Source organism: Lepisosteus oculatus, chromosome 5 (assembly GCF_040954835.1).
Source record: "Lepisosteus oculatus isolate fLepOcu1 chromosome 5, fLepOcu1.hap2, whole genome shotgun sequence".
NCBI lineage: Eukaryota > Metazoa > Chordata > Actinopteri > Semionotiformes > Lepisosteidae > Lepisosteus > Lepisosteus oculatus.
In genome coordinates, this window is record NC_090700.1 from 57,931,781 (window position 1) to 57,948,159 (window position 16,379).

Here is a 16,379-nt window from a genome sequence, read left to right on the forward strand (position 1 = left end):
TACGATAACAGCATGAAACAATAATGATAATAATTTTCCTTTTACATTAAGACGCCACAGTTTTCTGTAAAAATACCATGCCCAAGTTGCTGGCTATGCCCAATGCTTTTTGACACATCGTATATTTAGCTACACATGCATGCCTACATCCACGTGCGGCCTCGGGGGGGCGGAGACTTGGTTTAGTACGTCACCGGAGGGTCAAAGTGATCACATGCAACAGGCATGGTGTTTGTAATTAAAGGGAATGGAGTCATCAAGGCTGGCTGATATTTTTGATGTCTTAGGCGCAGAAAGTGTTCACACAACTGACGATAGTAACCTTAAAGGCGATCACCACCTAAACAACCCTTTCATAAGAGTTGTGTTTTGTAAAGTTTGTAACCCCGGACTTTCAGTTTAAAGGACTGGCCCCGGCGTTTTGATCAGCTGCCAGAGTCAATCAGATTTCAGACCAACATAATCCAGTGACAAAAAGTTCAACGTATCAGGTTTTTTAAAAGCACGAACCTGATTCCTTGTGTTTAATGAAGAACATTTAAGAAAAAGTATTGAGTTACCCGACAAAATATATAAAAAAATAAAATCAGGCAGCTTCCAGTATGTCAGTGTTTGTTTCCTGCACAAGAAAATGATTTTTTATTAATAACCTCTTTAAAAATACTGAAAGCGTTAGAATTAATTAAAAGATCATATTCTGCAAAAGCAAACAATGAATTGTGATAAAGAAAAACAATAAGTTGTTGTTTTTTATACATCACATACTCTTGCCTGCGATGTTACAGAAATACCCACTTAACCACATTTTGTTTAAATAATATTGGATCGTATTTCCTGTGCGCTCTTCAGTGGACATAAGCTAAACAGCTGTCGCTCGAGATTTTGAATTATCCGTCACCTAGTGTGCACATCTCCACAGTTTACAGTTTAAATCTAGAGTGAAATATCTAGTCTTCATAAGAGTTCGAAAATAGGAAGTACTCTAATTAACCCAGCGGACCCAGTACAAGTTATGCGTTTTGTGCGTGTTTTCTACCCTGTTCTTACTAGGCACTTTATCTTACATAGCCTACGGATTTTTGTAATTATTTAGGCCTAATAAATTGTAAATATTTTTTGTGTTTTGCAACAAGAAAGAAGGCATCGGTGCTCCGTAGGTTTTAAGATGATGTACAGTATGGGCATTCATTTAGAAAGAGTGCTTAATTGAATTTGAGCTCCATTCATTGCGTTAAATACTGTATGTTATCTTTCTGATTAGCATGGTTTACAAAACATACAGGTCGGTTGAACATCTAAGTACTGCGGCAGTTCTTTTTTTTCTCCAGGACTGTTAATTGTAATCTTTAACGTTTGTGCATTCAATGAATTCAAATTCTGCCGTTGGTTTGAAGACACTGTTAATTACAATAAAATATCACAGCGACCAGAAATTAAAACAAAGAAACTCCTACTGCAGGTAACAAAAACAACAAGGGCAAATATTATTCTGTGAAGTTTGCTCCATCACGTAATAATACATTCTTTTTGTTGTTATTATTTCTGTTCGTCATTTCATTCCGTGGAAATATATTCCTGGAACGTCATTTATAACTTGGGAGCGGTTTTTTTTTTTGGAAGCCTTGATTTATGCATTTCTGTAATACAGTACCTCTGGGCAGAGCAAGGCACATGCTAAAAAGCCTTCCCCATCTATTCTCTCTGCTATTGACAGATTTTCCCTGGCCAGCTCCGTGGGTAATTTCACAGACAGTGCTCTTTCTCTCTAGCGCTGCCAGTGGACAGTCGCACACACACACCCACCTCTACCGAGACCCGCACATTCACATTTCATAGTTCTACTGTAAAATAGATAGAGGGAGTCTCAGAGCTCGCCATTCATAGACCATCCACGGCGAAATCACCATAATTAAAAATAATAATCCTAAAAAAATATTAAACATGGAGTCCGCTCCAGATCCAGCCAGCGACCCGGGCAACAGCTCCTCGGAGCCGGCTACCCCGGTAAGGGACACCCCGGTAAACCTGGAGACTCTCCGAAAAGCTGACCATCAAGCCCCTGTTCGGAGGCAGAGCTGCTCCAGTACCAACAGAGGTAAGCTGCTAATGTTTATAGACATCTGTGTAATATTAGAGGCACTGGAAAATAAATATCAGAGGCAACTTTGAAAAGGCAGACTGCTCCCGGTGTGTGTATGTGTGTGTGTGTGTTTTTAAGGGATCACGAAACCTTTTTTTTAAACGATTATTGTGTATATGTGAGGTGTCGCTGAAAACACCCGTGAAGCCGTTTTTCAGCAAATAAAAGTTTTTACAGCTGTAAATCTGTTTTTAATTCTGCAACTTAGCAAGTGCTACTGTATCAGCGCGTTCGGCAGCCCTCTGACGGCACCAGCCATAACTGGTGTTGAAGTAAGGAGAGCCGAGCGTGTAAAGAAGACACAAAACAGACATTTTTTCCCCAGGAATTACGGAAAATTAAATAAATTAGCCCGTGACCGGGAGGAAGCACAGGGCACTGTAAAGTGATAGTCTCTTTACTGGATATTGTTATTTGGGAGGGCCGCCGACATTTGTCAAAAATATGAAATCCAAGGTAGTCTGTGCGAACTTTGGAAAAGTATGACAGGTGTTTCACGTCTCTTGAAAGTAACTTCTGTGTGAATTGATGTTTAAAGGCAGGCGATTTTGTTTTAACTGCGCTGTTCAATTACTAAGCAGGCGCATATTTCAAGAACCACAAAATATTTGTTACACCGGCGCAAATTTTGTCAAAGTGCTCACACGTTGCATTTGCAAGACAGGATCCGGGGAGTACGCACATGACAGCAGCGTAACAGCGGGCAGATGGCTTTTATTACAATAATTTCCTCGGGTGTAGGAGTCTGATTTTTTTTATTAATGTCTGTTTCTTGCATTTTGAGCTGAAATATGGCTGGCTGTTTTACAGTACAGACAGTACGTACTGTAGCCACACCCACCAGACAGCCTCCATTCACGTAATGCAAGTGAAGTTGGGGGGAAAAAAATGATTATATACTAAAGAAACTTGTTACAATAAAGTAGCGAGCGATGCCAGTGTTCACCCGATCCGCTGTGCATTTAAAATTTCATTCTGTGCATTAACACGGGGCGGTCGTCTTCCATCGCATTTCCTCCAGCGAAACGTACAGTATATTTAGAGTCTGATACGTTGAATGTGGAATGTAAGCTGGTTATGTAACAGGTTTAGCCATAAACAGGGGAGGGAGAGAGCAGGGAAAATCACTGCAATTCTTGTACGGTTTGCATAGACGGCCGCTGAAAGTCATATCCTCAGATACAAACAAAAATGTAACTTTCTGCAATGTGCAAATCCGGTTGCATTTTAGGGGATAGAAGCGTGCAAGACTTGTGTTGATCCGTTGCTATAGAAAGAAAACATTGTTTCACTTGGTAACTTGGTAGTTTGGAGAAATCCCTGGGTTATGTAATACCGGGCAAAGGCAGGTACAAAGGCATTTCGCTGTTTGAAAATTTTAAGGTTGATCTCACGGCGTTTGTATTGAATTCTGGCTCTGACACTCCTGACCCGGTGACCCATATTTTCACCCTTTCTGTATAGGATTTAAGCGCAATGAAAAAAAAAGGCTAGGGATATGAACGCCTTCACATTGTTATGTAACTCGTTATTTAGTGGGAAAAACAGCAGTAGGAGAGACCGGGGCAGACGGTTAACTTTTGCCGAGGTTATGAGTTTGGTAAAACATTGACGCATCCATTCAAACGTGGCCTTCCTCCTTACAACAAAGCAGGATAAAATATCCTCTTTTATTGTTTTTTAAATTTCTGTATTGAAAGTGCTCTTTATTAGAATGAGCTCGTTCCCAATCTTTGGTCAATCCAGAATTGTTTGTATTTTGATTAAAATATCTCAAAAGTTCAAGAAAAAACAACATCAAAAACATCTGTAAGTGAATACCAACAAAAAGCATTATTTTTTAGGTATTTTTAATTTTCAACAGTTTTAATATAAAAATTGTACTAGTTCTGTCATTTGAAGGTGGGTTATACAGTATTTACAGGGATGCCGGGAGAGGGGTGTATTTAAAAGAACTGCATATTCTTTCCCGAAAAGTAAAGGGCATTTTTGATGTTTTTGGTGGCATCAAGATTAATGAAAAATATCCATTACTGAGTTTCGAGCATGTGGTGCACCAAGTCAAGTAGAAAAAATGCTACCTCAAATATTTCTCTGTAAAAATTTCCTACCATGGGAGAAATTAAATGTGCAAAGTTAAACTTACCTAAAAGCTGTACAAAAACAACAAACGTGACTTAAACTAAAGAATTAGAATCGACTTTGGAATGCAAATGAAGAACCATTAAATTTTAAATTACCACTAACTAAAATGTATAGTGAATATTGCAGTAAAAAGGTCAAAATTTGTTTTTGTACTTTTGACTAATTACATACATTATTCATTTTTGTTTCTATATTTCTGGAACTCACAATTCTAAGAAACAGTATTTTTTGCTTTCAGTGACTTGCGAAGTCGCACTTGCTTTCCAAAAGTGCTGTTAAAAAAATGTTTTATTCTTTGTTTACAAATGCATACAAGGAGCACAAATGATGTGGCAAAATGCATTTATTATCCATTTAAAAATAATAAATGTAGTGATAGTCTGGAATGTAGCTTTTTCCTAAAGGTATACCAGTATAAAAAAGCAATTACATATTTTATACTATTGTTATTTCCATGAAAAGTTACTTATTAAACATTTTTTCTGATGTTTTTCTGCTTAATTGTGGTTGTAAATTCATGTAATGAATGTTGGCTTTATGTTTTTTTTTTCTTCTTAACCCTAAGGTAATATATAATGTACAATTGGTAATATGATAGTTGGTCTACGTACTGTATGACCGTTTAATTTTTTTCGGTGTGTTTATGTCCACACAAGATAAGTGGTTTTGAGGTGTGCTAAAAACATGTCTCTTTACCAGATTCTGACAGAAACAACATGCAAGAACTCATAACTGTTATTACTGTCAGCTAGTAATTACTTCAGAGGTCCTTTAAGAACAATGTGTTTATTTTCTTCAACACATTATTCAACAGACTGAACAGATTTCTTTTTTTCTTCACATAATGGATTTCTTGACCTGTACTCTTTTTCAAGGCTACCTCTCCAGTTCTTCTCTGTGGCCTTCAAAACCATTATGAAAGTCAGCCTAGGGTAATGCAGAAGTTATGAAGGATATTGTTTTAAAACAAGATTGAGATGTAAGCTATTAAAGTCATTGGCAAACAGTGGTAAAAGTTGAAAAGGCTACATATTTTAAAATCTTTTGATATTGTAAAGGTTTGCTTTATGACCAAATTTATAAATTTGGTCGCTTCTTATACTGTATGTTAGGGGGTAAAATACTTCGGTAACAGATTCTGAATTGATCACAGTTTCAATTTTGAAAAATACTCTTAACATGTTTCTTCCCTTCTGCTAAAATTATTTTGTTTTTCAATGCGTGAGAAATTACTGGACTAGGTTTGCAAGGTGACATTGTTATACTTTTGAATAAGAAAACAATCTGTTTGCTGTTTGCTATGTGGTCATATTGATCTTTTTTAGAAATACAGTGACTCTGCTTAGGTAATAATATAAACAAAAAATAAAGGTTTATGATAAGCAGTGGAGTACATCACAAAGCAAAGGGAAAACACCTGAAAAATCTTTTAAAAGCAAAGCAATGAATGTAGCCAATATTTTCAACATTACAGAACACAACACATTAAATGTGTTTAATGGCAAATACTAAATAATATTGGCTTTTTACTGGGGAAAAACATATTTTTTGTGTCATGAAATTCTGTTTAGGTATTTGTGAAAAAATACCTTCTGGAGCAGTTGCTTTGTAATCACATCCAACCATTTTGTTGAAGGAGTTAATTCAGGGGGTTGAAGGCGAGTTGTGCATTGTGACTTGGTGGTCTTGAAACATTAAAGTCGTAATGTTATTTAAAAATAAAGGGCTTACTTCAGCAAAATAAACTGCACAAGGGGAGCAAGGCTGGGAGAAGGCCCGACTGTGGAAGTCATTAACAAGGAGAAGAAAGGATATTATTTTCATATTGCAGTATCTCTTCGTTCATGAGAAGTAAGTTCTGAAACAATCAATATTAATGCTTGGGTTATGTAAGTAGATGCCCTCTGCGGGGACTGTGAAGAAGCCTTGCAATTACTAGCAAAGCAGTGGAGTTCCAGACTTGATGAGGGCCCTGGTGCCTCATTTATGCTAATTTTCGTACCTGCATAACATCTTTCCAGTACAGCTTAGTACAGCAAGCCTTCACTGCTGAGGAGTCTAACTGTCCACCGCTCTGTTAGTATTTGCACATTCACAGCTATAATTTGATGGCATTTTTTAAAACAAAGCTCAAAGTCGTGTCCCCTGGGCACAGCACTGGGTGCTTTTCTTGTTCATCTTGTTATTTGTGTGTTCGGAGATAGACTTGTAGTAACTTGTAGTAACTTATACTGTATACCTCCTGACTTCACATAATTACTCTAGTGCACTGCAGTGCAGGAAGATTGAAGTACCGTGACAGTTGGCCAGTATGATGTTGAAGCGCAGTCATAATAACTATTTGTGAGGCATACATTGTGCTTTCATAGACAACAGATTTTTAAATTTAATATGACACAGTAGTGTAATTTCATAGGCTTTGCCAGCAGGGGGTTAACCCACAGTAGTGACAGCTATCCAGTTCTATTAAACCATTAACGGGGTGAGATGTTAACACACACCTGTCTGTCTGTCTGCCTGCCTGCTACCTAGCAACTGATCATTCATTGGAGTGAATGCATGGGTTTGCATGTGTGCCAGAATCATGCTGAAGTCTGGATTTCCTATTGTGCATTTTAACCTTCATGCCATATTTTTCCATATGAAGCAGCAAAACTGTTTTTTCAACACAGCAAAATTTGTAACTTATTATTGTTGGCAGGGTTTTGCTGTTCCTAAAAATCACAGTGCAGCCTGCCGTTATTGAGCACTTAAGTGGACTTTTACCACCACCAACTCTATTTATGAGGAGCTCTGTGGGTTTCAGACGCATACATGTTTACACTACAGTGACAGAAGATGGATGGGGCATGGGGGAGCTGAGGCCTCTAAACAAGGTTTTGCACAAAGCCTCAAAAAGCCCAGAGCTGGCACAGTGCACATGCAAGTCTTTTCAGCGGCAATGTAGTTATACTGTGACATTCTCAAATACCAGGGATTATGTTCTCTGCAGTAACTGGAGAGGGCAGGCTGCAGTTACCTGTAAGACTGCAACAGCAGATCTTCGAAAAGCGCCACATTAGAAATAGCGTCAATCTTGGGACGTGCAGGCCTTCTTTGATTTGATAACTGCTCCCTTTTGTCATTTTTCCTCACCCTTTTCAGTTTTTACGCCTTATGGTAGTTAAATTGTGCTACCATTAACTACCATTTGTTTCCTTTTTATCGTTAAGGAAGATAAAAAGGAAACAAAACATATATTCTTGAGCGACAAATGGAGTAGTTAAACAGAAGTTCAGGAAGAGTTCATGTTGTAATCTCACACTTCCGCTGTCTTATGCTTTAATATTGTACTGGCTGAGCACCTCTGTTCTCGTATTTGGTGTTTTGGTCTTGTCAAACACAGGTGTCTCACACTCTCCCACACTCCCCACTTGACTCCCACCTCTTCTCCTCCTCCTGCTCACCTTTTTTGATACGGCCAAACTTGACAATCCGATGACCGTCGCCTCCTCCACGCCGGGACGCAAGTCGATTTCTCTTCCCACCTTGAAAAGCAGCCCTTCGGGTTCAGCCTCTCCGCGGCTTCCTGCATCTGCCATGATGTCGGCTTTTTTTTTTCCCAGTCTGCTGATGTCGTCACCCCTCACTGGAACTCCAGAGCAACCAGGGACGTTTCCTCTCCCGCTCCCTCTCCCCTCTCTTTTCCTCATTTTCTACTGCCTCTTCCCCTTTCTTTCCATGTACCCGCCTTGTATACTGCCCCATCCTGTCTTCGCTGTTTCATCCATTTCCCCTCCCATAGGAGTGCCTCCAATCGCTGACGCTCACTCCACCCTGATTGTGTGAGTGTGTGGCGTCAGTCTGCACTGAGCTCCTCGTTCCCAACCTTTGCTGGCCCTGGTGTTTGTGCCAGTCGTGATACGATTGTACTACCCCAACCCTCTTACCCCCCTCCCCCCTCTGCTGGTGTCCAAGTGATGTGGTGTTGGTCTCAGATTCTTCTTCTGCCCCGCAAACATTCACAGCTGTATCCTCCTATACGTCTGCATCAGTGACGATGACCTCAGGCTACTCTTTCCAGGTCAACCTTGGATCTTCCACAGTTCATCACAGAATTCTTATCTCTACAGATCTAGAGTTTGTTTGTCCACTGCCACCTGTGCACTGAATTTCCTTCTGTCACCTGCATAATATGTGGGTTCCATTCACTCCATAACATGGTGCATGTTCTTAGATTAATGTCCATGTGAATCCTTGCATATCTTAACTGACCCAATCAAAAAAAACAGCAACACCTATCACTGGAGAACTCTGCATCTGTGTTTTGGGGTTCCATTAATCTTTTGGGGGTTTTTGTCTGCCTTGACCTTACTGCCATTGGCTGTCATTTCTGTAGCCAGGTGACAAAATGCCCAACATTAAAATATCAAGCATGCCCTTCTATTATCTTTGTTGTTTCATTGAGTTATTTAGAATTTGGCCAGACTACTGAAATGTATGTTTCCAAGTCTTTTCCTGTTTTTGTGTTCAATTCCCCTGCTCTTGCTCTCTTGTGAAGTAGTTGTGGGTCAGGAAAAAGTTGTGTTGCTCTTGAGTAAAATGTTTTATCAGATTAAATTTGCTCACATGGCCACAGCTTTTAATTTCTGTTAAAAGGTTAGAGTATTTGTGAGATTATTATAAAGTCTATTGAAATATTGCTAAAATCCTTATGCTTATTGTAGAAATACATGTCAAAAATACACCAATACAATTTATTATACTAAATACTAAATTTTGACACTGAAGTTCTGAAAGACTGATTCTCCAAGACTATCTCAGTAGCTTAATTAGTTAGATTTACATCCCTTTCACTAGAAGTCCTTGGTTATTTTGTGCAGTAAGATACGGTTTTTAGGATAATCAGATCATCTTATAAAAATCTTAGTAAATTATATGCGCTTTACATTAAAATTAAGAATTTTGCACGGGGGCAGCACAATGGTGCAGTGGTTAGACCTGGGGCCCAGGGTTCCATTACAAATCTGCGGTACTGTTTGTGCGGAGTTTGTATGTTCTCCCCATGTTCATGTGGGTTTCCTCCAGGTGCTCTGGTTTCCTCCCAGAATCCGAAGACATGCTGTTGGTTTGTTGGCTTCTGGGAAAATTGGTCCTGGTGTGAGTGTGTGGGCATCTGAGTCTGTGTACATACGGCCTGTGGTGGACTGGCATCCCGTTCCGGGTGTACCCTGCTGTGCACCTGTTGCTTGCTGGGATAGGCTCTAGTTCCCCTACAACCCTGAATTGGAGGAAGCAGCTAGAATATTGATGGATGGACAGAACTTTGTACACCCTTAGATGTATACCCTACAGTTCTAGTATGTCGTTTCTCGTTCCCTGATGAATACAGAGTCATTGTGAAATGAATAACAAATTATCCACCGATCTGCAGGTGGTCAGAGTCCTTATGTTTTAGTTCTGCGTGTACCTATTTCATGAAGATGAGCCTTTGTTTTGGCACAGGAAAGTGTATTTTCAAAAACTGCAAGAGAAAAAAATATCCATCACAAGATTTTCATCTGAAGTTTAAAGTTTACTGTGTTTAAAAATAAACTGTAGGCATTAAGGGATGATTTTTTTATACAGATACGCCATGAGAAATACAGCACAGATCCAAGTGTCAGCACCCTGGTATTGGGTAATCTCAGTGCTTGTATCTATATGTGCTCTGGTGTATGTATACACCTTAGAACTGAGGACCCTCTGGTTAGATTGTAGCCTCAGGTCTCTGTCCAAGCTCTCTTGACAGCTAGATTAGGCCTCATGGTTCCCTGCTAATGAAAGAAGCTGTTTGGATCTAATTCGAATGCACAGCTTTTTTGAACAGCAGCTCTGCACTGAGAAATTATGCACTGGGACTGCTTTTTTCATCTCAGCTCTTTGGGGTATTTCAGCTTCATTTGGTGGGCTTTTAATGCCTTGAACTTTTTTTTCTGCTGTTGCTGACATCTGCTGCCTATTTGGACTTCTGCTTTCAGTACTGTGAGGAAAGATGTGTGTTTTAACTCTTGGGTATAAAGGGGTTAAAGATCACACATCTTTAGATCAGTGGTTTATCAGTAACTGCAGCATGCCTGCGTTAGCAGAGATGGTCTCAAACAGAACACTGCTGTATGTTTAAAAGAGAAGGCAGGTATTTTTTCATTAAATACAGTAACTGAAAAGAACTGTCACCTTTTTCTGTGACCTGTGGCAGCTGTAAGATATTTCTTTAATGTATTGACAATCCATTTGTGCATGTATTGTAGGATGATGGAACATTTTATGTCTATCTTGTGTTAATAAATGATAGAGTCTGTAAATTTGTACTGTCCTAAAGTGATCACAAACACAAAAGTTTGCTGACATTCTATGTCTCCATTAGCATTTAACAGTACATTTGGAGAGTTCTGTAACTCCAGATGTCCTTATGGATGGCCTTAGTGAAATTTCACAGTGAATTTTTTTGTGGGTCTGAAGCGTTTTGTTCTAAAAAAATGACTTTGTGGTGATTATTAGAGCATTGTGACACAACAGGTGTAGTTTGCAAGTTTCTCTTGACTGGTTCTTTTAGTTCTCAGACTGACAGGATCAGCTAATGATTCAAACTCTTCTTCTTTTTCAAAAGCCTGCCAAAGTGCCTCACAGACACAGTGGAGCTATAAAATAGCTTCCCTTTTGCTTAACCTTCCTGTGTGGCATTTGTGCCCAGTGCAGGAAAAATCCCTAACAGGGAACCTAACTGCGTAGGTTAGTGAAGCAACAGCGAAGCAGCTTTTTAGTTGGCCAGTCCGTTTTTCCTGACATGCCCGAGTGTGAAAAAACAAAAGTATTGTGCACGGTAATATTTATTACTAAATATTCAGTCAGTATGTTGTCTAGAATAGTAAAAATGTAATTAGGGTAAATAATATTTATGTAGCATGCCATAAAAGGTTAAACTATGAAGAAACAGAAAAAATAAACCTTAATGATTGTTTAAAGATGCTGTTTTCTGGCATGCATTGTGAAAAACAAGACTTGGGTGTTTTTAGGTCTGTATGAAATAAATTTGAGATTGTTTCATTGCTAATAACTGACCCCCTTTATTGACTATAAGGGGCTGTTTTAGCTTCTAAACTTCTTTTAAAACAAAACTGAAAGTTTGATCCAAATGGGACAGTTTATTTAGGAGTGCAGCTCACAAGGGGCACAATTGGGGCTGGCGAACATGTCTCAGCTTGTGACAGAAGCTAGATTTGATGTTAAATCTCCAGTGATAGAAGACAGAGCTCAGATCTCTGTCCCATTTACAGAAGTTAATATCTGAAATAGTCATCTGAAATAGTAATGAACGTAAATACTCTAGATGCATAATTATGTTGATTTAATTTGAAGCTTTAAACTTTGCCACTGAGTAGCTCAAGGAAAAGTACAACTTCAATGGAAGTAGGTATCAAAAACTCAATTCACTTCTGAAAGACTGCTGAAAAAGTTTTTCCGTTAGCTCTCCATATATATTTTGTCCATGCAGATGTACAGTAGTCTTATATTACAGAACTGAATATTTCATTAAAGTAACCTACCGTAACAATCACTTACTGTAGTTTACTGTCCATGATGACAGCTTTTCTCCAATCAAACAAAACTGACAGGTGCCATGATTCCAGATTCTACGTTGTAAGTCTCAAATGTCCTGATCCTAAGTATTGACAATAAAAATATCAATTTTTATTACATTGTTAATTACATTTGCACACATCTGGATAGAACATGAGCTGATTCTGTGTGCTGATTAAAGAACATTTACAACTCAAATGCTACACTATTGTAAAACCTTTACCATCCCTCTAAATTTACACCAGTTTTCTAAAACATAAATAGTTTTTTAATTTTTTGTAATATTAGGAGTCTGTCTTTTTTATTACGAAAATTAATTTTAATTTAGTTTCAAAATATCAGGTGGTAAAATTAACATAATGTAAATCACTACTGTGTAATTCCAGGGAAAAGATTTAACAGTTTACTCTTGAACCGGAGAGCTTAAAATATACAGTATAGTGATTCAGAAGTTAAGTATTTTTTTAAAAAGATTTAAAGACATTTTGTGTCTGTATTTTAGACCCTGACAATCATTGTCCTTTTTATTTAATACAGAGGTTGAGCAGCTTGTGTTTAAGTGGTGCACTAGAGACTGCTTAGGAAATGTTGCAAAGTTGATAGATAAGAACAAGGTTGATAACAGTTCACCTACCAGGTAGGGAGACAAAAAGACAACATTATCTCCCTTGCATGTTGAAGGTCTGACTGTTTCTGCTTAGGGATGCAAATTTTGTGCTCCACTGTGACTGTTTTTTTATTTTAAGTTTTTAACATTCAACTTTATTTTCCAGTGTGCAACAACTGGATATAAATATTTGTGAGTATGTTTATGAAAATATGACATATTTCTGAAATAAAATCATTTTCAGAAAATTCACATGAGATTCGGAACTAGTCCGTTTTATTAACTTGTTTTCATTCATCATTATGGCCATTGTAGCATTTTTTTCTTTTTTTTTTATCGAAAGCGAAAGATCGAATCCCTAAAGGTAAAAGTCATTTCCAACCCGTTTCACAGGAACTGGCAGAGTTTTTTATAAGTGCTTGGAGTGAAGTGGTGCCCCTGGCCTGTCAGCGGGCTCATAGGACTTACCGGTATTATTGTTCTTTTAAAGAAAAAGAAAGTGTATTTGGTCAGCAGTGATATGTAACTGGGCTGCTGACACTTTCATTGACACCTTCATACAAATATATTTGAAGGAGATTTCAAAGTGAAGGCCTTGTTTTGAAGAGAAAGCTTTTTGTTCTATTTTTAAAATCCTTTATGTTATTGTGAATTGAACAGTAGAAACGTATATGCATTTCTGATTGAATACTAGTAAAGCAAAGTATTTATAGCCAAGTTACTCAAGCTTTTACCTCAGTATATGACTTATAAAAAATGCAGCTGTACAGTAGGTGTTATTTAAGAATCAAATCTTCTATTTTGCAGTACGATATACTAAGTTCTTTAATATTTGAAAATTGTAAGGCTAAATAAGCGAAGTAAGCTGACACATAAAAAGCAAAGTGTTAATATATTTAGAGATCAGTAAAATGTCAGCTTTATGTATCTGATTATTCTTTAAACAAGCAAATTATAATTCTTTAAATAAAATTATACAGACACAGCGCGTTTTTAAAGCCCCTTCCAGATACTGTAGACACTTAATCAAATTTGTTTCACACTGGAGGCTTGTCTGATTTTTAAAACACCCTGGTGACTTTTGAACGGAGATTGTGATCAGATTCTATTTTAGTTACTTGATTAAAATCTTGCGATGTTCTACTGAATTTCAAGAATGCCTAATGCAGTAAAGAGTAATATTATTTTCTGTCTCCTTGCTTACCTATAGATTAACCCAGAAGAGGGGTTTGAAATTTTGTCCAGGAATGTTTGGGACCATTTAGGTTTTCCCAATGTCTGCCTTTGTCTGTAGAGGTATGAGAATAATTTACATGGCTTTTTGAATGAATGAATGAATGATTGAATGAATAAATAAATAAATAAATGCAATTCACAGTTTAGTATAGGAGAAATAAATGGACATATTAGCATATTGCTAAGAGCTTTGGTTTTCTTTGCTTCTACCATTTGTGTTGTCTAGATATAAAATAACAGAAATTGTTTTGTGTTTGTGATTGGAGATGTTTCTTCTAATAAATAATCTTAATGATGGATTTAAATTCCAAATACTTTTTTTATACCACAATAAGCAATCTTAGCAGCTCAATGGGAAATACACTGGAAATGACAATAAATAAGATTTGAAGTAAAATTGTATTTTTATAACTGTGGTTGTTCTGCAGTGCCTTCTAACCAGCTCCCAGCTGAGTGCTTGGATCTAAGATTGAATGAAAGGCACAAGTCCACTGAGTTATTTAATCCTCTCTTTTATTACACCCTCTGAAATAACTGGTTTACCTGAATGGTGAGTTTCTGAGTGCTTTAAGTCCTAACAGTGCACGGGGGCTTCGGTAATATTGCTATACCAGTAAACCAGTTAAGAATAAACTCTCATTCAGCATACAGCATTGATTTGGGAAGCACAGTTAAGGAACTTTCAGAAATGGATCTTGTCGAGGAGACAAGAGTTCACTGTAACTGAGATGTCGCCATGAAAGAGAGAGAATGTTCTTTTTGTTCACAAAGGAATGAAACAAGATCTTCAGTTTCTGTGAAAAGGACTAGCTCTGGTTTAACTCCTTACTTAAGTAGTAGGATCACCTGAGAGCACAGACAGTAATTCTAGAAAATACAGTGGAGACTGTCCCCTGCTTGGATTCCTGTACATCTTCTGTTTAGCCCAGACTCTCACAAAAATTCAGACTCTGAAGTTGGTAAGAAGCTGCAGAAATCATAGTAATGTGTTAGATTGTACTGGAACTCAGGCAAGATGAAAATGGTTATAATAGCATCCATGGAATGCAGGTAGTTTCTAATAGTAATAGGTATTTTGATAGTGCTACTGGATGTTTTTGGAAACAAAATAGCATGAGCACTTTTTACAGTTCCTTTTCAGTAATCAAAGTCTGTCATTGCCACCCCAAGCCTTCCTTCAGACATCTTCTTCTCATCTTGTCTAACGATTCTACGCTACAGTGTCTAGCAGAAAGAAGGTATTAGGCTCTTTGTGCAATACTGAGTCATATTTGTTTGGTAATTAAATATTTTTTACCTCACTATGTGAAAAAATGAAACAGGGGAAAAGAAAGGCAGGAGATTCTGAGTTTGAATTACACCAGGTGGGAATTTTATACCATGAATAGCTTTGCCTAACAAACAAAGTGCGTTTCACATTGCACCAATCTAGGCACGGTGACACAGAATTTGAATGGGCTGGATATACTGTGCTTAGGGCACAGGTGACTTACTAATATATCTTTCAAATTGTCTTGCAAAGCTATAATTACCCATTACTGTTGTTCTTTACTCATTATGCAAGCTCCACTACCCAGACCACACAATCAATTAAAGTATTCTAAATCATTAGAGATGTCAGCAGCTACAGGGGCTGGAATTCTTTCAGATTCCTTTGTAATATAATACCGAATAAAATGCAGATCTTTTGCATTAATCCTGTTGTAGATGCCATTTAAAATATTTAGATATTTATCTAAAGGTCTTTCAACTTTCAGACCTGATTTAGAATATTGTGTACAATTGTGGTCATCCAGTTGCAAAACGTTTGACAAGAATAAGCAGATACATATTCCTGCTTTCAAAGGAATGTCCTGATGTATTCTAATAGGCTAAATGAGCTAAATCCTTTTATAGAGAAGAATATGAGGGGACCTGATTCAAGTAATAATAATCTGGAAGGGCAATGATAAAGTCAAAACTAGGGACTTGTTGAGAATCTTATTAATTATTTGAGACATGCACCACAGGACACAAATGGAAACTAATGGGAAGTTAGTGTGAAAAATGACAGCAGGATGCAGCTCTTTGCCCAAAGGGATGTGGGAGTATGGAACAAGTTACCCAGTCATGTAGTTGAAGCAGATAATCTGGCTTCTTTCAATAAAATTCCGGACAAAATCAGTGGGTCAGCTAGTTAGATTAGATTTCTTAATTTCTTTACTCGTACAGAACAAATAATTTTTTAATATAATAATAACTTTGTGCTGCTGAATAGAGACACTGCACATTTTGTTGCAAAAATGTGAAAGGCGATGACACTAAAGAATACAAGGCCATTGTGAGGGTTTATATCTATTGTCACTGTAAATAATGTTGTTATGGAGCAGGTTTATAAATTCTCTTGTGATACTACTACGCTCTGTTTTCTTAGATTATACAACAGAAAAAATCCTCCCTTGTTCACATCTGGCACTTGATTGACTGATCTTCCCTGTTGATGATGTTCTGTGAAAATCTTTTTTTCCTCTTTTGATGAAAAGGCAGAAACCTGGGGCAGCACAATTCATGGAAAACAAGCTACTGGGAAAGAAGAAGAATATACTGTATTTTAAAGAAGTAATGACAAATTGGAGTTTTAATTGTGAAAGAATATTCATTATCTGTCATTTC

The 16,379-nt window shown here is 37.6% G+C and overlaps 1 protein-coding gene across 1 annotated transcript in view; it reads left to right on the top strand.

The window, feature by feature from the left end:
- The first annotated feature begins 1,787 nt into the window (after positions 1-1,787).
- Positions 1,788-16,379, top strand: part of roraa (RAR-related orphan receptor A, paralog a) — a 264,425-nt gene continuing 249,833 nt past the window's right edge. The window contains exon 1 of the mRNA XM_006628912.3: positions 1,788-2,095. Coding sequence (XP_006628975.1) covers positions 1,942-2,095 — 154 coding nt within the window. The 5' untranslated portion in view covers positions 1,788-1,941. The remainder of the gene's footprint in view (positions 2,096-16,379) is intronic.